This window comes from Mesoplodon mirus (assembly GCF_964341445.2).
Source record: "Mesoplodon mirus genome assembly, chromosome: 20".
Lineage (NCBI taxonomy): Eukaryota > Metazoa > Chordata > Mammalia > Artiodactyla > Ziphiidae > Mesoplodon > Mesoplodon mirus.
Genome location: NC_138996.1, coordinates 12,948,420 through 12,973,973, shown reverse-complemented (window position 1 = coordinate 12,973,973; position 25,554 = coordinate 12,948,420). Strand labels below are relative to the sequence as shown.

Here is a 25,554-nt window from a genome sequence, read left to right as displayed (position 1 = left end):
AAATGGAAAACATCTAGGAAATAAGTACTATTTTGGGAAAAAATGTCTAAAAACGGAAACATAAAGGAAATTTTGTATATATTCTATATAATTAATGTTTGTTATATATCCTAACAAATGATATATATGTATAAATTTATATATATAGTCTATAAAGTGTAATGCCATTGCCTAAGTTACTCTTTTTGTTTAAGGTAAAAAAAAAATTGGATAAACCTAGGTTTCTTTTTTTTTTTTTTTTTTTTTTTTGCGGTATGCGGGCCTCTCACTGCTGTGGCCTCCCCCGCTGCGGAGCACAGGCTCCGGACGCGCAGGCCCAGCGGCCATGGCTCACGGGCCCAGCCGCTCCGCGGCACATGGGATCCTCCCAGACCGGGGCACGAACCCGCATCCCCTGCATCGGCAGGCGGACTCTCAACCACTGCGCCACCAGGGAGGCCCAAACCTAGGTTTCTTAAAATGTGAAGACTTAGGGGGAAAATCAGAGGAAGATTTTTCCAGAGTTTCTTTTTTTTTTAATTGAAGTATAGTTTATGTACAATATTATATGTTACAGGTGTACAATATAGTGATTCACAATTTTTAAAGGTTGTACTCTGTTTATAGTTACTATAAAATATAGGCTATATTTCCCACATTGTACAGTATATCCTTGTAGCTTATTTCAGAGTTTCTTTTTTATCACTGAAAAGGTTTTTGCAGGGAGGGAGGAAAGTAATCTGGAAAACTTGTTTGCTCTTCCTGAGACTCCAGCATTCACACTCTTAAGCTCACTGAGATGAAGCCCATTTAAGTACTGCTTTCCTTCATGATGATCCTGGTCTGGTGTAAGATGAGGGTGAATAATAATTGCTCAGTCTGACAACCTCTGAATCCTGTGGCTCCAGGATGGGAGGATGTGCCCACAGGAAAAGAGATGTTGTCAGCCATTCCCCCCATTGAGCATCTCCACTGTGGGGTCAAGATACACACCCCTCAGATTTGAGCAGTAATCACCATGAAGGGAAACAAGACTTCACAATTACTACCCACAATTTGCAAACCCTTCACAGCGACCTGGGAATCATTTACTCTTTTCATTTGGATTGAATTAAATGAAACAAATCGAAAGTTGTGCTTATTCTTTATAAATTTTTCCTTGGATTCCATTCAGAGACCTTTCCTGAGTCCTCTCTCTTTGGACAGGTGGAAAATTCTGGTGATCCCTGGCTCAAAGGTAGAAATTCACAGAATATTTCATACTTTGAGTCCATTTACCTGGTCATGGCAACGACGTCGACTGTCGGCTTTGGAGATGTGGTGGCCAAGACATCCCTAGGACGGACCTTCATCATGTTCTTCACCCTGGGGAGTTTGGTGAAGAATATTTTTATATCTTTTGAATATTGCTACATAAACCAAAAACATTTGGTTAATGGTGAGAAACAAAGGGATGTAGGTTTGAGAGTGAATGTTGCATTATTCAGAGTGGGTGTCAAATGAAAACGAAGAGATATGTGAACCCCATATTTTCCAAACTGCATCCCCTGGAGCACATGATGTAATTGTTCGATTGCCAGGGATGAGGGTGGTAGACAAAGGAGAGCAGACTTTCCTAATTAGCCTCTGCACTGATTTGAGCAACCGCATCTTCCTTCATCTTTTGCCCATCGGATTATAGTCTTTCTTCCAAAGAGGAAGGGGATTTGAGATTTGATCTGCAGGAAATTGTGTTCTTTCCAGCCCAAATGAGTAAACTCTCTCTAAACCAGCATTTACTACACAGATAAGTGAACATCTGTGCTTGGTTCAGGAGTGTATCATGGACAAAGGAAGCCTCCTTTTCTTTTAGTGACTTTAATGGCAATTCCTTAATAACCATCACCGAGTTCTCCACTCTACCTTTCTGATACCCCCCTGTCCATATCGGTGTTACATTCCCTCATTTCTGTCATTTTTCCCTTAACCGTACCCTGTCCCATATGCTTTATTTTTTCCCCAAGTCTCAAATAGTATCAAGTGAAAGAGTCAGAAGGGCAGTTAGAAGTGATGACAGGACAAAGTGGGTGGGGAGGTTGCCTTACTGCTTGTCTTTGCTTTCATCTTTTTGAAGGATGAAAAGCATTTTATTAAATTTTAACCAAATCCAAAGGCTGAAGTAAGGAAGAAAATTGGTCTCCCTTTAAAAGCACAGTTCCCAGTCATGCCCTTCTTAGAAGAGAGAAAGTTTTACGTACGTGCTTTCTCCTTTGTAATCTTGGAATTTTGGAGTATCCTTGGAAGTAATGAGACCTCACGTTTTATTTGCCGATCATTTTAGGTTCTGTTTGCGAACTATGTCCCTGAAATGGTGGAGCTTTTTGGTAACAAGAGGAAATACACCAGTTCCTATGAAGTGGTCAAAGGAAAGAAGTAAGTAGCTTTCAGGTATAATTTCTACAGTTTGAGGTATTCTACTAAGTCACTCTCCCTTTCGAAACACTATTGCCTGGCCTAGGTGGATATGTTGGCAAGGTCCTCATTCACTAAAGAGGGCCATGCTGGAATAAATACCATGAGAAGATATTTGCTACTTGATACACACAACCATCTAGATGCTCATAAGAGGATTAAATAAACTAGGATGACAGATATGTTGTCATTCGGTGTCACATGCTGATTGTGCCAATATTTGTACATTCCTTATCTCAGACTGTTGTTCTCTTATATCCATTACTGATTGTCTTACTCATTTTAACCATGTGGTTGACTCATGGCTAACTTTACATGATGGATCAAATTAAAGTCACAGTTCGAATTTAAAATATTCAATTCAGTTGTCTTAGCCCAACTCCCCTAAAGCTCATCCATGGGAAGAGGCTTGCTAGAGGGAGGAGGGGTTTCAGCCTGTCCTCCAGTCCTTCACAGATCACCTGTTCTGTCCACGGCACAGCTGTTTGTTCCCAGGAGCGAAGTGGATTTGGAGTTGTTTTTACTCTCCTTCTCTGTGGATATATGTTACCTCCATTGCCATTGTGATTTTTCCTACCTAAGAAGAAGATAAGGAATTGGAAATCTTAAATTCAAAGCGATTCTTTTTTATTTAGTCTCTTACCTGCTCTAGAGGAAAGAGGCGCAGTGGAGATAAACTCCTTTGGAGTGATGTCTTAGCACAGTTGGATAAAAACCAACATTGATCCAGGAGTATGAAAGGAAGGTAACAAAAGGAAGTGAATGAAAAACAAATATTGGAAACAATGAAATAAGCTAGATACGCCGAAGTCTAACCCAGTTCATCTCACACATGCTAAATAGGCCAATAAGGTCTGGAAAATATAAGGTTAACTTAGGGTAAAATTACGCTTTCAGTTTTCTTACATGACTCATGGGAAGACAGTAGCTTCTTTATGTATGTGAAGCCTAAGGAAATTGACAGCTCTTTTTCACCATAGAAGTTACATGCATGGATTTGGGGACCTGTGCTAGATGCCTCTCCATTGGACTCACTTGTTCTGTGAGTACTAGATAATGTTTAGGTGCAGAAGATAAACCAAAATAACCTAGATGCTGGCGCTGCCTCAGCCATAGTATTTGGCTGTGGGAAAATCAGTGAGCCATTGCGAGCTCAGTCGTTCCTCAGTGGAGAAAGATGACACCAGCCAATCAGGAGTCAAGTGGCAAATCAAGTGAAATTAACACACGTGCAACTCATTATAAATTATAAATAACCGAGAAAAATCTAGCAGTTACGATAGTTATCCTTAAATGCCTGAAAAGCTATGTGTAATTTAAATGTGTGGAATCATTCCCTACAGAAATCTTATGCTCCTTTTGTACATTGGAGATGCAGTCCTTGGTGTTTCTAAGTTTAAAATCTAGGTGGAACAAATACCAACTTTTTTTTCTTAACATCTTTACTGGAGTATAACTGCTTTACAACGTTGTGTTAGTTTCTGCTGTATAACAAAGTGAATCAGCTATATGCATACATATATCCCCATATCCCTTCCCTCTTGTGTCTCCCTCCCACCCTCCCTATCCCACCCTTCTAGGTGGTCACAAAGCACCGAGCTGATCTCCCTGTGCTATGCTGCTGCTTCCCACTAGCTATCTATTTTACATTTGGTAGTATATATGTCTATGCCACTCTCTCGCTTCGTCCCAGCTTACCCTTCCCCCTCCCCGTGTCCTCAAATCCATTCTCTACATCAGCATCTTTATTCCTGTCCTGCCCCTAGGCTCTCCATGACCTCTTTTTTTTTTTTAGATTCCATATATATGTGTTAGCATACAGTATTTGTTTTTCTCTTTCTGACTTACACACTTCCTAACACCATACACAAAAGTAAACTCAAAATGGATTAAAGCCCTAAATGTAAGGCCAGACAGTATAAAACTCTTAGAGGAAAACATAGGCAGAACACTCTATGACATAAATCACAGCAAGATCCCTTCTGACCCACCTCCTAGAGAAATGGAAATAAAAAATAAACAAATGGGACCTAATGAAACTTAAAAGTTTTTGCACAGCAAAGGAAACCATAAATAAGAAGAAAAGACAACCCTCAGAATGGGATAAAATATTTGCAAATGAAGCAACTGACAAAGGATTAATCTCCAAAATATACAAGCAGCTCATGCAGCTCAATATCAAAAACACAAACAACCCACCCAGTCCAAAAATGGGCAGAAGACCTAAATAGACATTTCTCCAAAGATGGTACAGATTGCCAACAAACACGTGAAAAAATGCTCAGCATCACTAATCATTAGAGAAATGCAAATCAAAACTACAATGAGGTATCAAATACCAACTTTTATTTCAAACTAAGTTTAAGCTAATTGTCCATCTCTAAATCTAGACAGGAAGATACTTCTGTTCCTGGGATGATCCACCTCCCATGTTTTCACTTTCTAGGTTCATTGTGGTCTGTGGAAACATCACTGTGGACAGTGTGACGGCTTTCCTGAGGAATTTTCTCCGCCATAAGGCAGGGGAGATCAATACTGAGATTGTTTTCCTGGGAGAGTAAGTGTATCTGTATGACCCGTGGGCAGGGAATACTTGAAATACGTGTGAATATTTGTAATGAAAGAACATTGTCCTTGCGGTATTAATTTTTTAAATTCGGAAATAATAGTAAGTAATAAGTAAGGAAAAAGCAGTTCATGACCAGAGTTAACCTCTGAAAATATATCTTGCCAGATGTTTTTCCCAGTGAAACACTGGGAAATGCCTATTTAATACAAAAAGAGTTTTAAGTAGACAACGTGGTTTCTAACTGTTCTATTTTACAATTTTGGTTCCTAATGAGATTGAACAATTTTTGTGTGTTTTGATGGTTTGTGTTTTTTTTTGAAATGGCTCTTCATTTCTTTTATCCTCTTTTCTCTGAGGAGGGTCCTCTGTTACTTTGCTGACTTTTAAGCCTCATTATATTTTTATATTAGCTGCTTTGTGTCATATGTTATAAATATTTTTTTCCTCTCCCTTTGCTTTTTAATTTTTTTGCATGCTTTTGTTGTAAATTGAATACAGAAGCATCGATTTACATGGACTCTAATCCATCAGCTCTTTCCTTTTGGCTTTCTGCTTTTCTGACATGCTTAGACCCCTCTGTCCTAGAATTAAGTAACTATCTCTCTAGCATTTTTAGTTTTTCATATTGAAATGTTTTATATTTAAGCTCTCTGGAATTGACTTTGTGTAATGTTGTAGGGAACTAACTTCTTTATTTTTTTCCAAATGGTCAATCCATTATCCAGACATCACTCACTAAATAAGTCACCCCGATATGAAATGACATTTTGATTTTATCCAGGATTGCCTATCGGATCACCTCGGCCTTCACGCATTTCATAGTTGAACACTGTACTCTCTCTTTTCATTCTGACACCTTCAACCCACCGTTACCTTGGGCTCTCAGGTGTGAGATAACCAGTAAGCATTTTGAATTTCTTTATGGTGCTGTTGACAGCCAGCCAGGAGTTCTGCTTCAGGATCATTGTCATGCCTGTCTTTTCAATAATTTGTATATTATTTGAATCCTTACTTAAAAAATAGTAAAAAAAAAAAAAAAGTGCTAAAACCAGCGATAAGAGGCTAATAATTGAAACCCAGCTGAGACAAAGAGGAAGTCATTAAATGTGTGGAAAGTAACTTCTTTTATCTGCTGATGTATTTTCATAGACTAATGTAGGTTATTGTAGGTACTCGTCAAGGTAATGAATGAAATTTCTTAAATGGTACAAAATGTCGGAAGTGTCTATCTAGAATTTTGTCAATTACATCTATACTCTGAAGACTCCAAAATTGATGTCCCCCACTAGACATTCTCTGTGGCTTCAGTCACACAACTAATTGCTTACTTGGTATTTCCACCCTAGCATTTCAAAGGCCCCTCAGACTCAACATTTTCAAAAGTAAACTCATGATTTAATGTCCAACTTTTCCATCTCACAAGGCAAATTAAAAAATTAAACATTAAAAAACAAGAAGGAAAAGAAACAGCTTTTCCTGTCTCAGCAAGTGGGACCTCATCAATGCCGGTCCTTAAAACAGAAAACTAGGCGTTGTCTTTGACTTTACTGTCTCCCTCAAACCCTGTGTACACGTTCATCATCAGTTGCATCTCCTACATAAATCCTAATTCTACCATTTTGTCTCCACTCTCACAACCCTATTCAAAGTTCCTATCTTGTCTCTCCTGAACTTCTGTAAAGGCCACTTTATTGATCTGTTCTTTCTGCTCAGAAGCTCTTCTGCTTTATGTGACTGATTTATTTTCATCTCCCAGCACTCAGAGTCCTTCCCTGGCCAACGTATCTAAATTAACGTCTTCTAATTCTCCTATCTCATCACTCCATTTATTTGCTTTAAAGCAATTATCACAGTCTGTGATTGTGGTGGATTTTCCTTTGGTGCAGAGGTTCACATTACCTTTCCTTACTGTACATTCGTGCTGCTCCTCTCAATAAACCTGTGCTGGCCTTTGACTTAACTTGAGAAATAGAATTCAGCAGAGGGGAGACTGTGGTAGATTGTTTTTTAAAAGATGGCTACCAGAAACCCCTCCCAAACCTAGGTAACTGATATAGAAATTGACACTTTTCTTTCTTTGGTTACTTGCTTATTATTTAAAGCAAAACAATATCCAAGATATTATATTATAAAATGTCATAAAGGTAAAATATTAATTTATGTTTCTATAATTCAGGATAACTAGTAGCATGCAACAAAAACTAACTATGGCTAAATTAACAGAAAAAAAATTGATATTATGTAGCTCTCAAAACATCCAGAAGAGCCAGATAACTAGGCTTAGAGAATATACAACAATGAATAATGATGAGATATTTATTTCCTTGAGTAGTTTGTATTGTTATTGTGCCTGAGTGGGTACATAAATATTGATTTATGATTCTTTATATTGAATGCATACATCCTATACACTTGGTATATGTGCAATTTTTCACAATCAAATGAAAAGATGAAAACTTTCTAGAGTTGAAAAAAAGATATCAGTCCTCAGATTGGAAAGGTACAATAATGCTGATCAGGATAAATGAAAATCATGTACACACAGGCACGTTGTCATAACGTGTAAGGCAGGGGTCCTCAACCCACCTGTCCACAGCCTGTTAGGAACCGGGCCACACAGCAGGAGGTGAACGGCAGGCGAGCGAGCGAAGCTTCATCTGCCACTCCCCATCGCTCACCTTACTACCTAAACCATCCACCGCCCCACCTCCCATCCATGGAAAAATTGTCTTCCATGAAACCGGTCCCTGGTGCCAAAAAGGTTGGGGACCGCTGCTGTAAGGGTCACCTAATTCAGCAGTTGTTGAGGGATGGGTCAGATCCGTGTAGGAATCCAGAAGATAGTACTATTCCAGAAAGTAATACAGGAACATAACTTACACATCAAATAGCAAAATACTTACCACCAAATATTTAACCCCTTCCTATGTTTCCAGTCTCACTGCTCAGAGGTAACTATTTCTTCTAAGTTTAAATCTATGTTTTATCACTCTTGTGACTCCTCAGTTGTACACAGTATTTATTCATCACCTGATACCTTGCAGATGTATGTTATTCAGCCCTCTTCACCACTTTCCCTTCTTCAGTTGTTCCATTATAGTTATCCTAATTTGTAATTACAGCGACAGTGTTTATATCATCATGGCTAATAAATGTTGGTCTTTGATAACAGTACATTTCCTCAAATTTTCTTCCAGTACTTAATGATCGCCTCCTTTTTATATGTCTATCATTAAATATTTTCCAATAGATATATCACATGCATAGCAATAAATGTTTTCTAACGTTTTCAACATTAAATAATCTCATAAGAACAAAAGTTGAGTGAAAAATTCCCAAGAGTTGCACAGGAGTCACTGGAGCATAGAAAAAATATCTTAGAACTTACATTTATTTTTAAAATAGCAAGGTAATAATTAAGCAGCATGTTTAAAACTCTTTATCCCAAATTATAACTCAGAAAGAAAACTACATAGAATTACAGTATACATTAAAATGAATTACTATGAAGTGAACACCCATGTAACCACCACCCAAATCAAGATATATTCTATTGCCAGCACCCCAGGAAAACCCTCCCCAATTATAACCCAATCTTTAGTCCCTAGAGATAATTATGATCTTGACTTTATATCTTACATTTATTAATTGTCCTATTTCCTATGTTTATTTAGAATATTTAAGTTTTTCCTGTTTTTAAACTCACATAAGTGGAATATAAATTTATTTAGTTCAATATTGCGTTTGTAAGATTCATCCTTGTTGCAGCTGGATGTAGCTGTACCTATTCATTTTCATTACTGTGTGGTAGAGCATTCCATTATATAAATACACCACAATTTTTCTTAATCCATTCTACTGTTGGTTGACATTTCTCCTCTATTTTGGCTATTATGAAGAATGTTGCTTTGAAAATTCTTATATATGTGTCCTGCTCCCCAGGCATTAAATTGCAGGGTAGTAAATCTTCCTGTAACAGAACTGTCAGTCATTCAAACTGTTTTTTCGGGTCTGTACTTCCACCAGCAGCACTGAGAGCTCCTTTTGCCATATACAGCCTTACTACTGCTTGGAAATGTAGCTTCCCATCCTACCTAACACTGAGAAACGCCAGGCTTTTTAGCTTTAGCCGTTCTTTGGAATAGTGTTTTGCAAGACAGTGTATCTTATTGTGGTTTATAATCTCATTTTTCTGGTTAGTAATGAGGCCAAGCATATATTCATATGTATAAGGCATTTGGGTTCCCTCTTATGAAATGGCTGTTATCTTGCCCATTTTTTAAATTAGAATATAGTTGATTTACAACGTTGTGTTAGTTTCTGGTATACAGAAGGTGATTTAATATATACATATTCTTCTTCCTATTATTTTCTATTATGCTTCTTTTTGCCCATTTTTATCCTAAATTAAGTGCAGATCTGCCAGTGACAAGCTCTTTTTTTTTTTTTTTTTAATGTAAGGACATCTATTTTCTTTTCTTTTTTTTTTTTTTTTTTTTTGTGATACGCAGGCCTCTCACTGTTGTGGCCTCTCCCATTGCGGAGCACAGGCTCCGGACGCATAGGCTCAGCAGCCATGGCTCCCGGGCCCAGCCACTCCACGGCATGTGGGATCCTCCTGGACCAGGGCACGAACCCGTGTCCGCTGCATTGGCAGGTGGACTCTCAGCCACTGCGCCACCAGGGAAGCCCTTTCTTTTCATTCTTGAAAGATAATTTTATGGATATAGAGTTCTAAGCTGCCACATTTTATCCTTAAGAACCATGAAAGTATTATTCTGTTGATTTCTGGCTTTTGTTTTTGCTATTAAGAAGTCTGTTAAACTATCTTCTTTCATGAATTATCTTCTTAAAAAAATTATGTGTTGTACTTAATGTGAAAGTATGTTATACATTTACTATGATGTGTGTAGTTTTGAATTTCTGATAATTTATTGTGCTTAGTATTCATGAGTCTTTCTGAGTCTCCAGGTTGGTGTTTTCCACCATTTCTGGAAGATTTTCAATTATTTCTTCAAATATTGCCCTTGTCACTATGTTCTTTCTCCTCCTTTTCTGGGAATTCGATTATAAGAATGTTAGTCCTTTTTTTTACTGTGCCAAATATATTTCTTACCCTCTGTTTTGTATTTCTCCTCTTTTTTGTATCTCTGTATTACATTCTGGATACTTTATTCTGATCTACCTTCCAGGTTCCTACTTCTCTCTTTATCTGTGTTTAATCTATTTACAAACTCATTCATTGAGTTTTTAATTTGTTATTGTATTTTTCAATTCCAGAATTTATATTTGGTTCTTTATCAGATATTCTCTGTTTTCATAGTTGCTTGTGTTTCCAAGGTTACCTTTTATTCATTTCAATAAAATAAACATAATTATGTTGTAGTTTGTGTCCAGTAATTCAATGTCTTAAGTCTTTGGTTTTTCTTGTCTGTTGTTTCCACTGGTTGTTACACATAGTATCTTCTTTCCTTTGTGTGCTTTTTTGTCTTAGATTATGTGCTTATTCTTCTATTAAAAATGTTTATAGAAATAACTGGTAGCCTAGAAAAATATTACATTCGTCCAGAGAGGATTTTTTTTTTAATTTTTATTTATTTATTTATTTATTTATTTATTTATGGCTGTGTTGGGTCTTCGTTTCTGTGCGAGGGCTTTCTCTTGCCCCGTTGTGGCAAGTGGGGGCCACTCTTCATTGCGGTGCATGGGCCTCTCACTATTGCGGCCTCTCTCGTTGTGGAGCACAGGCTCCAGATGTGCAGCCTCAGTAATTGTGGCTCATGGACCTAGTTGCTCCATGGCATGTGGGATCTTCCCAGGCCAGGGCTTGAACCCATGTCCCCTGCATTGGCAGGCAGATTCTCAACCACTGCACCACCAGGGAAGTCCCCAGAGAGGATATTTATTTACTTCTTCCAAGTACAATGGGGCACTTGTGCCTTAGGACCACGTAAATCCAAATTCAACACTTGAGGTTCACTGTACTACCCAGGTGACAAACTCAGAATGAAAGTACATCTGAAAACTAATTTATTCAATTTTTCACTTCTTCTATGCCTGCATACCTTTGTTATGCCAGGTTAAAATTTGGAGAAGTTATTAAAGTCTTCATTTTGTGTGTCAGGGGAGCTGGAAGTTTTTGGACCCCTTACCCTATGACATCACCAGAATGTTAGCTCAGTTTGGTAGCTGTATCTTCTGAATTACTAAATGCTTTGGGGTGTGGGGGGACTGGACTTAACCTCCAAGACCTTGATTTCTTACAGATTTTGGCCTGGAAATTCTTCACGGTCTGGTTATGTCTTTCATGATTTATTAGATGTTTTTATATTTCATCCAGCATTTTTATATATCCTTAGTAGAAGGTTAGCTGAAATTATCTAGTTTACTATGCCTGAAAACAAAGGCCCCAGCTCTAGTGATGTTTAATATATGAAAACATGCAAAGCTCTCACTTGTTCACATATGTTTTAAGGGAATAGGGGAAGTTTTACTCAAGAGGATTGACAAGTTCAGAGAATTTCCAAATATTGCAGTTGATAGTGGGCCAGATAACAAAAGTATTGTAGAGTCTATTATAAGGATTTGGCTTTAAGGAAGTTGCCTTTTCTCCAAATCAGTTCTGAATTCTTGGAGGATTTTCAGCAGAGGTATGGCATAACTAGATTTAGTTTTCTTCTTTAGTGTTGGGAAATTAGAATTGGATTTATCGTAATTCTTACAACAACCTTTGTACTTGACTTATACATAAGCACATTTTGGTTGTTTGTTTTTGTAAGTAGCTGTTTTTAATAATGCTCTAAGCACCAGTACATGAACTCACCATCAAGACAAAATTTAGAACAGAACCCGTATCTAACTATATGATCCTACCCACATTTCATACTGCTCTCAATTGTTTTGTACATCATCATCATTCTTTATCTCTCCTATAGTTTTATTGCAATTATGTACGGTCTTAAAATGTTTAGCTATGTTTAACTTTACAGGAGGAAGATCACGCCAATGGAATCTTGTGGTACTTAGATTTTCCTCATTTTATATTTCTAAGATACACTCATTTTTCTGAGTGTTGCTGTAGTTAATTGTTTACTATTATATGCTATTTCATTGACAGAGTAAACCTTAGTTTATTTATCCACTCTTGGTGTGATTTGCATTGTTTCTAGATTTTTCTATTGGAAATAATTTTGTTATTAACATGGCTTATGTATGGCTCTTAGTGGACCTGTGCAAGAGTGTCTGTGTATGTGTGTGTGTGGGGGAGGGTGGTTTAATGGTGTGAAGAATGTGAATGTTCATTTTTAAGAGATAATATCATTTTTTACTAGTGGTTGCACCATTTTTCAAGCTTATCAGCAATGTGTAAGGGACTTTGTAGTTATACATCTACATTCTTTCTAACAATTGACATGGTCATACTTTTTAATCTTTGCAGTGGAATCAGTGTAAAGTGGAATCTCATTGTGGTTTTGATTTATAAGCCTCTTATCACTAAGTATGTAGTTTCTCTTCATGTTTATTAGCCATACATGTTTCCTCTTTCTGTGAAAAGCCTATTGATGCATTTTACCTGTTTTTGTATTGGATTGTTTGTGGGGTTTTTCTTATTTAATTTCTAGGAGTGCTTAATGTATTCTTGACACTAACTCTTCATCAGTGATCTGAATTGTAACTATATTTTTCCAGTTTATAACTTGTCTTTTCACTGAGTATTAGAAGTATTTTGATATTCAAAAGTTTTTAATATTATTATAGTTCAAATTTTCAATCATTTCAATTGTATTTAATAATTTTTTTGGTTTTTGTTTAGAAATTTTTCCGTATCCCAATATTTAAAAGATATTTAATTACGTTTCCTATTAAGAATTTTTAATTTTTTTGATGTTTAAATCTCTAATTATACTGGAATTTGTTTTTTTATGGCATGACACATGAATGAAACTTCAGCTTCTTCCATAGATAACCATTTTATCAATGCTAGTTATTGAATAAACCCTTTTCCCCTCACTGATCTGACATGCTACCGGTATAAATAGGTCTATTCAATGTTTTTTTTAATCAATTTATCTCTTACTACATTAATACTATACTTTTTTAATTGCTAAAGATTCATAATTAATCCTTATACATCTTAGGGCAGGTTTTCCCTCCTTGCTCTTCTTTTTTCAATAGTTGACAAGCTCTTCTTGGTCCTTTATCTGTCATATACATTTTATAATCATTTTATCATGAACTATGAAAAACCCTGTGGAAATTGATGGGAGGAATCTAATTGAAACTTTGGTTTAAAATTGATTCTTTGTGTTACAAATTCTTTCTAACTCTGACTATACTATGGTTGTCTACTTATTTAGATCTCATTTAGTGTCTCAATAATATTGTATAATTTCCCAGGCTTGCTGATGTTTATTATATATTATGTAATTTTACATATGTGTATATGTAATATATGTGACATCTATATTTATAAGTACTTATATATATTTGAATGATATGAAATATCATTCAGCCCTAAAAAAGGAAGGCAGTCCTGTCACTTGCAACAACATGGATGAACCTGGCAGGCATTATAAGCTGGTGAAATAAGCCAGAGAGAGAAAGACAAATGCATGGTGTCACTTATATCTGGAATTTTTTTAAAAAGCCACACTTATAGAAACAGAAAGTAGAAAGATGGTTTGCCAGGATCTGGGGATTGGGGGAAATAAGGAGAGGTTGGTAAAAAGAGTACAGACTTTCAGTTTTAAGATGAATAAGGTGTGAGGATCTAACGTAAAACATGGTGACAATAGTTGATAACACTTTATTGTATAATTGAAATTTGCTAGGAGAGTAGAATTTAAATGTCATCACCCCCCAAAAAGGTAAATATATGAGGTGATGGATGTGTCAATTAAATAATGGGAGGGATCCTTTCACAGTGTGTACATACATCAAATCATCATGTTGTACACTAACTGTCTTACAATTTTAACTGTCAATTTTGCCTCAATAAAGGTGAAAAAAATTTAAATTAGGTATCTTAAATATTGTTTGCAGAATTTCTAAATATCAAACTTGATGATTATTTTTTCTCCTTGATCTGTCAGTAATTGAGAGAGATGCATTGAAATCTGTCATTACAGTGGCAGATTCATCTATTTCTCTCATTTTGTTAAAATTTTTCATATATTTAGAAGCTATTTTATTAAATTCATAGTTGTTTTAGAATGCTGTGTCTTTTTGAATAATTGAAATGTTTTCATTGATCCTGAACTTCTTTGTTCTTAGTAATTCGCCCCCCCCTTTTTTTTTTGCTTAATCTGATTTGTATTTTTTCATGTCTCTGTGATTGATTGCCCCTGAGCTTCAGACCCATTTCTGGAATTAGGCTAGTGGTATCCACATCACCTAAGCACATGGATTAATAATGGAGGATGGATGTTTTCCAAGAGAAGATTAGAGTTTTTATTAAGTGCACTAAATAATATAACAATCTCTAAACAAAAGCCTATCTTCTTTTTCTGTATCTGGCACTATGTTCTTTGTCCAGGGTTCCTCCTTCTTTGGAATTGGAAACCATATTTAAGTGCTACATGGCCTATACAACTTTCATTTCTGGATCTGCACTGAAGTGGGAGGATCTGAGGCGAGTTGCGGTGAGATCTAGTTCTTTTCCTCCTTGTCATTTTCCTAAGCTGCAGCAATTAAGACAATAGTGTGTATTGCTCTTCCTGAAGGATTATTCCAGACTCTTGAATTGGGGGAAATAGGACTTTTTCAACTTTAAAAACTGATCATAAAGAAGTGTTAGTAATTGACCTCCAAATCCTTCTTGACAGATACCAAGCAGACCTCACTATTTACCTACATTTATATTTAAATAATTTCACTAAATTCTCTATCTAGAACAGTTTTATGTTATCAGTCTAAGAGATCTGAAAAAGTTGTGGATAGCAGAAGCGTGTTAGATCTTTCTATCCAAGTGGGATTCTTACCAGATGACAGATTTCTAGGAGTCTGTCAGCTTTTATGAGCTTCTCCTAAACACACTGATATGCCCTCTGATAGGAAAGGCATGAAGGAAAATAGCAGAGATCCCAATTAGGCTGAGACTAAAAGACATGAGCAACAGCCAACCCTCTAGACACCTTGCGTTTAAGATCAAGGCCAACTTCCTCTCATGTTTTAGGTTTCGCACAATCGTATGGAGCAAAAGGTTCCGTTTTTTTAAAGCAGAGATCTATAGAGTCAACACAAAGAATTGAAGCAAAAATTGACAAACACAGTATAATCTTTCTCTTTCCTACGACTTGGGGTTATAAGAGCCACTTCAATAATTTTTTTGCTATTCTGAAAGGTAAATAAATATACGGGAAGTCACTTAAAAAGATCTTATTACCCATCACTACTCATAAATTGATGTTTCTGGATGATAGAAAAACATCATTATGCACTTGTTCCATTTTAAAGCAATCTACATCTATGTTGGAGACTCTGGTCCGTCTATGCAGCCTCTTTCAGCATTTGCTGGACTGTGATTCTGATGTAAAGACATCCTTATCACAAGTCCTTCCCAAGTGTGCTCTCTTTCTTATTGGAAATTGTATGATGAAACCATAAGAAAACCCCAAAGGGGAACACGTCAGCATTTCCCGTATGTAATTAACAAGGTGGCTGTTGTTTAATCTTGAAGAATAGGTGGACTCTGCAGAAGCATGCCTGATTATAGCCAACCCTCTGTGCAGTGATTCACATGCTGAAGACACTTCAAACATTATGAGGTAAGAAGCTGGCACTGTGTCTTAACGTGCTCCAATGCTGGTCTTATTTTTACCTCTTTTAAAATAAAGCCCCTTGCATAGGACTAAACAGATGTCATGTATCACAACACAGGGTTCATCATATTCCAGGTTTCTGCCTTATTTTTTGGCCCCGGATACTGTGCAGATGTATGAAAAAGGAAGTCAAAATAGAGTTTACTGTGTGTCAATGTGCTTCTCCACTTACTTTCCTGGAGTTCTGTAGGGATAATAGCTGTCTAAATTTAAAAAGCAAGCATACGAGTAACTGATAACTGTTCAGATAGCACCATTCTGACTAACAGCCCCTCAAAACTAAAGACGGCCTTTGTGGTTTGTGAACCTTATTCATAGACTTTATTTACTGGGGTTTTTCTCCAGTAGTCCTAGTGAAAGATTGTGCATGGTTCAGTATGATGTGCTTTTGACTATTGGCAGTATTTTCAAGATGGCTAGGGTTAGTGTTACCATCTTGAACTGTGAACTGTCTATGAGCAGGAACTCAATTTGTGGTAAGAGATTCAAACTGTCATTGTAAGGACAATGCCATTGTACCTAACCCAGATGAACTGTTGGCCCCCAGAGCAAAATAAATACACATAGCTGAAGGTGACTCTACAAAAAGCAAGAAAAGGCTGAGAACTTGTAACATACAGTAAATATAAGATAGATCTTAGTTTCTTAATTTGTAAAATAAGAAAGTTGGATTAGACAGTCTGTTAGCTACTTTGAGCTATAGATAGCAATTCAGTCTCTGTTTTTTTCTGTAATTAATGTGTTTGAGTTTGAAGACTAAAATATATGAAACTGATTATTTCCTCCTCAAGAATTGCTCCCAGAAGACCACTCTTAATACCAAAAGCTTACCTTTCTATAGATTTAATTTACTAAGTCACTAAAACTGTAGCACTCTTCCGTGTGTGCTATTAAAGATCATAACAATGAACTTTACAATGTGCTGTTTTCCTGTGCTTACCCACACATCAACTTAACTTTGAATTGAATTATATTATAAAGACATTGGATATGGCACATCACTAATGAGCATATTTGTTATTTTTGTAGGGTACTCTCTATCAAGAACTATTACCCTAATACCAGAGTCATCATACAGATACTTCAGTCCCATAACAAGGTATTGTAACATTATAGCCTGTTCAGTCTCCTCCCCTTTTAGTCTGTAGAACTAAATGAACTTAGTTCATCTAAGTAATATATGAACTTATTACTTTATAATGAGTCTACACACAAAAAGCTTTTGCCAGTGGCAGGTGAAATTTGGAGCCCCATTAAGATTGTTAATTACATAAAAATGTAAATTTGGAAAGAGTTATGTTTACATACTTCAAAAGCTATTGCCTGATGGTCTGAAGTCCAGTCTACAGTTTTAGTGACTTAGTAAATTAAATCTATAGAATCTAGGTGCTGACTGAGATCCTCCCCTTTGGGACATGGACAGGTCTTGGCACACCCTTAAGTACTGGGAGCCACTAAAAATAAAGTAGGCAGATTGGACAATGACAAGGGTTTGAGAAACAACCAAGGGCTAAGGCAGGGTTGAACAATAAGATTCATCTACTACACAAGTCCACTCATCAAGACAGGGAGAGGTGGCTTTTTTGTCCAGTGCACAGAAACCAACACAGTCAAATAAAAGGAAGAAACAGAGGAATATCTTCCAAACAAAAGAACAAGACAAAACCTCAGAAAAAGACCTTAATGAAAAAGATATAAGTTACTTTTCTGATAGAGAGTTTTAAATAACAGTCATAAAGATGCTCACTGAGCTCAGGAGAAGAATGGATGAACAAAGTGAAAATTTCAACAGAGAGATAGAAAATATTAAAAAGTACCAAATAGAAGTCACAGTGCTGAGGAATACAATAACTGAACTGCAAAAAAAAAAAAAAAACCATAATAGGTTCAACAGCAGACCAGTGGAAGTAGAAGAAAGGATCAGCAAACTTGAAGACAGGATATAGAGTGTTGACCTCACATAATCAGAGCAGCAGAAAGAAAAAAGAATGAAAAAGAGTGAAGATAACTTAAAGGGACTTATGGGACAATATCAAGTGGACCAACACTCACATTATAGGAGTCCCAAAAGGAGAAGGGAGAGAGAAATGGGTAGAGAACTGACTTGAAGAAATAATGGCTGTCAACTTTCCTAAACAGATATTCAGATCCACAAAGCCCAGAAAGTTCCAAATAAAAGGAACCCAAAGAGACCCATATCAAGCACATTCTAATTAAAGTGTCAAAAGTTGAGGACAAGGAGAGAATTTTAAAAGTAGCAAGAGAAAAACAACTTGTTACATATAAGGGAACTCCCATAATATTATCAGCAGATTTTCAACAGAAACTTTGCAGGCCAGAAGGCAGTGCCACAATATATTCAAAGTGCTAAAAGAAAAAAAAAAAAACTGCCAACCAAGGATACTTTACCCAGCAAAGTTGTCATTCAGAATCAAAGGAATGATAAAGAGGTTTCCAGACAAGCAAAAGTTAAAGGAGTTCATCACCAATAGACAAACCTTACAAGAAATGTTAAAGGAACTTCTTTAAGCTATAATGAAAGGGGTAATTAGTAAAAGGTAAACATGAAAGTATAAGTCTCATTGGTAAAGGTAAATATATAGGAAAATTCCAAATATTCTAATGTTGTAAAGGTGATAGATTAATCACTTACAAAGCTAGTATGAAGATTAAAAAACAAAAGTAGTAAATAACTACAATCATTTGTAAAATGATACATAAAATAAAAAGATGTAAATTGTAATATAAAAAATAAAACTTGGGTTGTGGGGATAAAAATATAGAGCTTTTGATGTGATCAAACTTAAGTTATTATCAACTTAAAAGAGACTTGTAAGTTGTTTTATGCAAGCTTCATGGTAACCACAAAGCAAAAATTTATAGTAAATAAGGTAAAGAGAAAGGAATCTAAGCATACTGCTACAGAAAGTCATCAAATCAAAGATGAAGAGAACAAGAGGAGAAGAAAGGAACAGTGGAATTATAAACTTCCAGAAAACACTTGACAAATGGCAGTAAATACATACTTACCAATAATTACTTTAAATATAAATGGACTGAATTGTCTAATCAAAAGACATAGAGTGGCTGAATAGACAAAAAAAATAAGACCCATCTATACACTGCCTACAAGAAACTTAGATATAAGGACACACACAGACTGAAAGTGAGGGGATGGAAAAATAGATTCCATGCCAATGGAAAGCAAAAGAAATCTGGGGAATCTATACTTATATTAGACAAAATAGACTTTAAAACAAAGACTGTAATAAGAGAAAAAGAAGGGCATTACATTATCAAAAGGGTCAATCCCACAAGAGGATACAACATTTGTAAATATTTATGACACCAGCATAGGAGGACCTAAATTTATAAAGCAGATGTTAACAAATCTAAATGGAGAAATAGCAATGCAATAATAGTTGGGGACTTTAATACCCTACTTTCTTCAATGGATAGATCATCCAGATAAAAAAATCAATAAGGAAACATTGGCCTTAGACAACATATTATACCTCATGACTTAGACAAATACAGAACATTGCATTCAAAAGCACCAGACTACACAGTCCTCTCAAAAAGTATAAAAAAGAATAAAATCTTGCCATTTGCAACAACACGAGTGGACCTCAAGTGAAATGAGTCAGACAGAGAAAAACAAATACCATATGATCTCATTCATATGTTGAATAACAACAAAAAAGAAACCTTGAGCTCATAGATTCACAGAACAGGTTGGTGGTTGCCAGAGGTGGGGGTGGGCAAAATGGGGAAACGGGGACAAAAGGTATAAATTTCTAGTATAAAAGAGTCATGGTGACTATAGTTAATAATACTTTATTTTATATTTAAATGTTGCTAAGGGAATAGAATTTCAAAGTTCCCATCACAAGAAAAAATAACTTGTAATTACAGTAGTGATGAATGTTAACTGGACTTATTGTGGTCATCATTTGACAATATATACAAATACTGAACGTTGTACACCTGAAGCTAATATAATGTTATACGTTAATTATATTTCAAAAACATAAAACAAGCGAACAAAATGATTGCAAATTCGGGGAACTTTCTTGAGGTATATTTCTTTCTAATCTTTGACTTTCTTTTCTTTTACTGAAGTACAGTTGATTTACAATATTGTATTAGTTTCAGGTGTACAACGTAGTCATTCAGTATTTTTATAGACTATACTCCATTTAAGTTATTACAAAATAATGGCTATACTTCCCTGTGCTGTACATTATGTCCTTGTTGCTTATTTACTTTATACATAGTAGTTTGTATCTCCTAATCCCCTTCCCCTGTCTTGCCCCTCCCTCTTTCCCTCTCCTCACTGGTAACCACTGGTTTGTTCTCTGTATCCACAAGTCTGTTTCTACTACTTTCTACCATGAAACAGGTGTTTCTGCCAAAGATCCCCAGCTGGAACTGGAATACTGGAGACAACATCATCTGCTTTGCTGAATTAAAGCTCGGATTTATCGCCCAAGGCTGTTTGGTGCCAGGCTTGTGTACCTTTCTAACATCTCTATTTGTTGAGCAAGACAAGAAGGTAACCTTGTAAACTGATGTTGAATCTTGGCTCTGTCCCCATGTCCTCATAAATTAATATCATAAATAGAAAATAAAAATTGAGGGAAGCAAGAAGGCCCCAAGAAATGAGATTTGACTTCTACTTGAGCTGGGAAGGGATTGAGACATCTAGATTGAAGTCCCAAGTACCACACTGACCTTGAAGAAGTTGTTTATCTTATTGTTGCCTAAGAATACCTGCAAAATAGAAATCATAACCATGGGCTTCCCTGGTGGCGCAAGTGGTTGAGAGTCCGCCTGCCGATGCAGGGGACATGGGTTCGTGCCCCGGTCCGGGAAGATCCCACATGCCACGGAGTGGCTAGGCCCGTGAGCCATGGCCGCTGAGCCTGCATGTCCGGAGCCTGTGCTCCACAACGGGAGAGGCCGCAACAGTGAGAGGCCCACGTACTGCAAAAAAAAAAAAGAAAAGAAATCATAACCCTGCTTCCTCCCAGCAATCCATGACGTTATGACAGTAAATGTATTCATAAATGTAGAAGCACTTTGAGTTATTGAAGGTAGAAATATAAATAAAGGTTATGTTATTAGTGGAGAAATCATACATTTAAATATATGTTAAATACCAAGTAATTGAAATAATAATTAATTATAGTCATTAAAGAGAAATAATATTACAAATAATATTAAAATCTAATTTTCCGGGTCATTTTGGGATATTCTATGCAGTAATAATAATAGTAGCCACATGTTGAATGCCTACTGTGTCATGCATTTTAAGCACATTGTGTTTCCCTCAATATTTCAAGGTAGTATCCCAGTCATGGATGCTAACTAATAGTAAGTTAGTAAGTAGCAGATGTAGAATTGTCTGACTTTCAGTCTCACCACTATGCCCTGTGCCTCTGGCTGTTAGATATCTTCTCCCAGTCTTCTACATCAGGTCTTTTGATACCTTTGTTTGAGACAAAATAAATGGCTAAATGGACTACTGGGATGAAATACTGTAGCACATAGTATGCCTTCCAAATGCCATTCCCTGTGAAATGCTGTGGGAAAGATGTTCTAACTCTCAGCTGGGCCTGGTATCCTACTGTCCAAAGCCTCTCCAGAGAGAGTCACCTTTCTCTCCATTTAATTATGCGTCCACATTTGCCTCTTCTTATACCCAGTTTTCTTCTTGGCTTCTCTTTGCACTTTATTTCCTTTGTCCAGTAAATTTTAAAAAATCTGTACACCTCTTCTAGTCCCTTCCTTGGTGCTGTTAAGGAAAAGCAAAAGAGGTAAAGATTCAAGAGATACTCTGGTCAGCAAAATGCTAACTGGAAACCACAGCATTCTCTAGTAATTCCCCCTGTGAATGTGAGGAGATGCCATATACAGAGAAATAAAATCGACCATCAGGCAGTAGGAATGAGCCTTGGTGACGATACAGCGAACATGCTTTAACCTTCACTTAGTGGTCACTGTGTGTAGCCCAGGAAATGGCTGGTGAGGACATTGCCTGTGTGTTGTAAGCTTAGAACGTGCAGGATAACTGCAATACGTGTTGTGAGGACTGTGATTTTTAATCTCTGTGTCTAGAGAAAATAGAGTGTGAACTCTGTATGAAAACTTTGTCTCCTTCATGGAAATATAGGAGGGAAGAGATGTACAACCTGCCCTGTTGTGGTTTTATTGCTGTTGTTTGTTGGGTTTGGGTTGTTTTTTTTTTTTTTTTGATTGTTTGTTTATCTAAAGTTGGAACCTCCTCAGTGATGATGGTCACCTGTCAATATTCATAAGGTGGCTTTTGGAAGATAGGAATTAAGAGAGATTTGTGGTCATGATAAGTTTTTGGTTGGGGGGAGTGAAGTCTGAAACTCTCAGAAATGCTAAACAGGGCAAGATTTTTTCATGTTGTACTCTGCTCTGGTGATTTAGATTCTGTAATTAATTAAATTAATTAACTAAAATTAATTTAGTCACTTAAACCTATTAACTTAGGTTTAACTATCAGGATGCTAGTGTCTTATGTCCAGTTTTGTTCAGATTACGCACTTAAACTTTCTCTGTCAGTTTCTGCATCTATGAAATAAGACTTGCTAATCTACTCATAACCTGATTTTTTCCAGGTATTGAGTGAATATTTGTAAAACTTCTGGGCAGTCAGATTAGAAAGCCTTGGGTCAATGCCATGTATTCTGACTCTGTTGATCTATGTTGATTATATGGTGAGAAATCGTAGTCTGAGGAGCATCTCCAGTTGGTTCTAGGCACAGAGAATTGCCTTAAGCTTAAATTTAGATTAGATCTCATCTAACTGATTTATTCGTGCTCCTGATTCTACTATCCAAATCCAAAATCCATCTTGTCATCCTGTTTCCCGTTCTGATTTTAAAAAAACCGACTCAGGTCCATCCACCTCACTACAAGTAACTCAATTTTGTTTCTTTTTATGGCTGAGTAATATTCCTCTGTATATATGTGCCACATCTTCTTGATCCATTCATCTGTTGATGGACACTTAGGTTGCTTCCATGACCTGGCTATTGTAAATAGTGCTGCAATGAACATTTTGGTACATGACTCTTTTTGAATTATGGTTTTCTCAGGGTATATGCCCAGTAGTGGGATTGCTGGGTCATACGGTAGTTCTATTTTTAGTTTTGTCTAGAGTCTGTCATACAGAGTGAAGTAAGTCAGAAAGAGAAAAACAAATACCGTATGCTAACACATATATATGGAATCTAAAAAAAAAAAATGGTTCTGAAGAACCTAGGGGCAGGACAGGCAGGACAGAAATAAAGATGCAGACATAGAGAATGGACTTGAGGACACGGGGAGGGGGAAGGGTAAGCTGGGATGAAGTGAGAGAGTGGCATGGACATATATACACTACCAAACGTAAAATAGATAGCTAGTGGGAAGCAGCCACATAGAACAGGGAGATCAGCTCGGTGCTTTGTGACCACCTAGAGGGAGGGTGGGAGGGAGATGCAAGAGGGAGGGGATATGGGGATATATGTATATGTATAGCTGATTCACTTTGTTATACAGCAGAAACTAACACACCATTGTAAAGCAATTGTACTCCAATAAAGATGTTAAAATAAATAAAAAATAAGTCTTTATTTCAAAAAAAAAACTGACTCAGGACATCATCTCTATGGTTATTTTTTACCCTCTTGCAAAACCTGGAACATTTGGATTAGCAGCACTAAGCCAGTTTCTTTGGTCACGAGGACATCGTGACTTGAACTGCACCGGGAGAGGACTTTAAGAAAGGGGGAAAATGCAAGAGAGTCAGCTGCATCTTGAGACAGTGATGAGGTGTATTGGAAAGAGATGGTCCTTTTTATTAGCAGGGCACAATTTTTTTGTTTGTGTGTTTGTTTTTGTTTTGTTCTTCCTAAACCACAAGATGGCCGTCTGAGGAGTGTTTCTGAACTGGCCTTAACTCTCCACTGCCATGGTGTTTCTGAGTTCCTAGGAATTCCAGGCTTTCATTGGAGATTGTGGGCTTTAAGGGGCCAGTCGTGCCCTATCAGAGCAGCGTGGTGGTGATTCTTATGGCTGTGGATGGAGGAGGATGAGGAGGATGCAAATAGAGCAAAACAGGATCCCTGGGGGTCTTACACAGACGTCAGAGATGAGTTACTCAGCAACATCTGCCCCCCCCCGCCTCCCAGTTAGACAACATTTAGCTTTTTATGAGAGAAATCCTTTTGTCACATCCCCCATTTCTCTAGAAGCCTACCACTGCCCTGATTCTTATGTTCTCATTTCCATTGATCAGGATGGCTTTTTGAGTTTATTTAAACCAAGAAGGGTTCTGATACTGAGCAGAAGTCATGAATATTTTCATCTTTGTGGTATATGGTTAGGCAGTGAGTAGAAAACTATGTTCTTTAAAAAAATCTTAAACAGCCATATCTAGGGGGAGACAAGTTAGATTCCACATTATTCTTACCATCTTATTGTTCCTGACCCAAAAACCAGTCTACCTTGCTGAAATTATTGAAAGAAGAACTAATTTCCAGCAGGAGGCGTGGATGCCATCTGGGGAGGAACTAAGTCGTGACGCTCCTACTTCATTCTGGAAATAGTTGAGATGTATGTTAGAGTTTTTGTTCTTCCTTTGACATTTCTCTAGTTAAGCACGAGGACAAATCTTTCTGGAACCTGAATGCAATGGGTACTGGTTTGGTGCTGAGCAGAATACACAATTTGTATATTGAATATCCCATTTTCCACATCACTGTGCCTCATGTGGTCTGACTGTGTGTTCCAGGTCTGCCCTAAAGAGCCCTGGCAGAAACATTTCTTTAGCGGCCTGAAGAACAAAATCCTGACTCAACGCCTCTCTGATGACTTTGCTGGAATGAGCTTTCCTGATGTTTGCCGGTAAGTTAAGGGAAACACTTTCCTCATTTTCGTGCAATGCATTCTTTCCCCAGTGTTCACAAAGGGCTCACTGTAGACCAGGCTCAGTGACAAACACAGAAGGTATAAGGATGAATAAGTCTTGAGTATCTGCAGCCTGGAGGTTTACAGTCTGTGTGGGACAGGTTCATCTCTGTCCCAGTTGGTGCACTGGCTCTGCGTTACCCCAGGATGGATTCACTTTCAAGTGAACATTCCATATTTGAGAGGCTCTCGCTCTGCGGAGGGGGTGGTGTCCTCCCAGGCAAAGAGCACAGAGTGTCCGTCGTATTATTGTGAACTGGTGCTCCGCTGTCCTCTCTTGCCTCACAATTGCTTGTCTTCCTTCCCAGGCTCTGCTTTGTGAAGATGCACCTCATGCTGATAGCCATCGAACACAAGTCCGTGTGTCACGGTTACTGGTACCAATGAGACTTCAAATTGCTTCAGAATCTTTGAGGGGAATCTTTATGATTAAGATTTTTCCAAACATACAGCCGTAACTAAGCTTTTTGCTATTTGTTGAGAGCCAGCCTCAGGCTCTCAAGGCACCCAGCCTGCTGTGGTGCATTTAATACTGTCTCTAATGATTGAGGTTAGTTAGAATGGTTACCCTAGTGGGTGGGCAGGAGCTCTGCCTTTGTTCCTATGGCCTTGCCCCAATTGTGTCTCATGATCAGGAGACAGAAGAAATGGTCACCTTCTCAGATCTGTTCCTCGGTATATTACCAGATCTTGTAAGTCTTGACCATGAAACCATACCATGAAATGGAATTATTTGTGGTAAAAATGTTC

General features: G+C 37.2%; 1 protein-coding gene across 1 annotated transcript in view; it reads left to right on the top strand.

Moving 5' to 3' along the window:
* Positions 1–25,554, top strand: part of KCNU1 (potassium calcium-activated channel subfamily U member 1) — a gene marked incomplete at both ends in the record, with an annotated part of 134,890 nt that overhangs the window by 25,203 nt on the left and 84,133 nt on the right. The window contains 9 exons of the mRNA XM_082608689.1: positions 1,186–1,356; positions 2,300–2,391; positions 4,877–4,987; positions 14,535–14,640; positions 15,683–15,765; positions 16,849–16,918; positions 20,222–20,374; positions 24,629–24,741; positions 25,113–25,181. Coding sequence (XP_082464815.1) covers positions 1,186–1,356; positions 2,300–2,391; positions 4,877–4,987; positions 14,535–14,640; positions 15,683–15,765; positions 16,849–16,918; positions 20,222–20,374; positions 24,629–24,741; positions 25,113–25,181 — 968 coding nt within the window. The remainder of the gene's footprint in view (positions 1–1,185; positions 1,357–2,299; positions 2,392–4,876; positions 4,988–14,534; positions 14,641–15,682; positions 15,766–16,848; positions 16,919–20,221; positions 20,375–24,628; positions 24,742–25,112; positions 25,182–25,554) is intronic.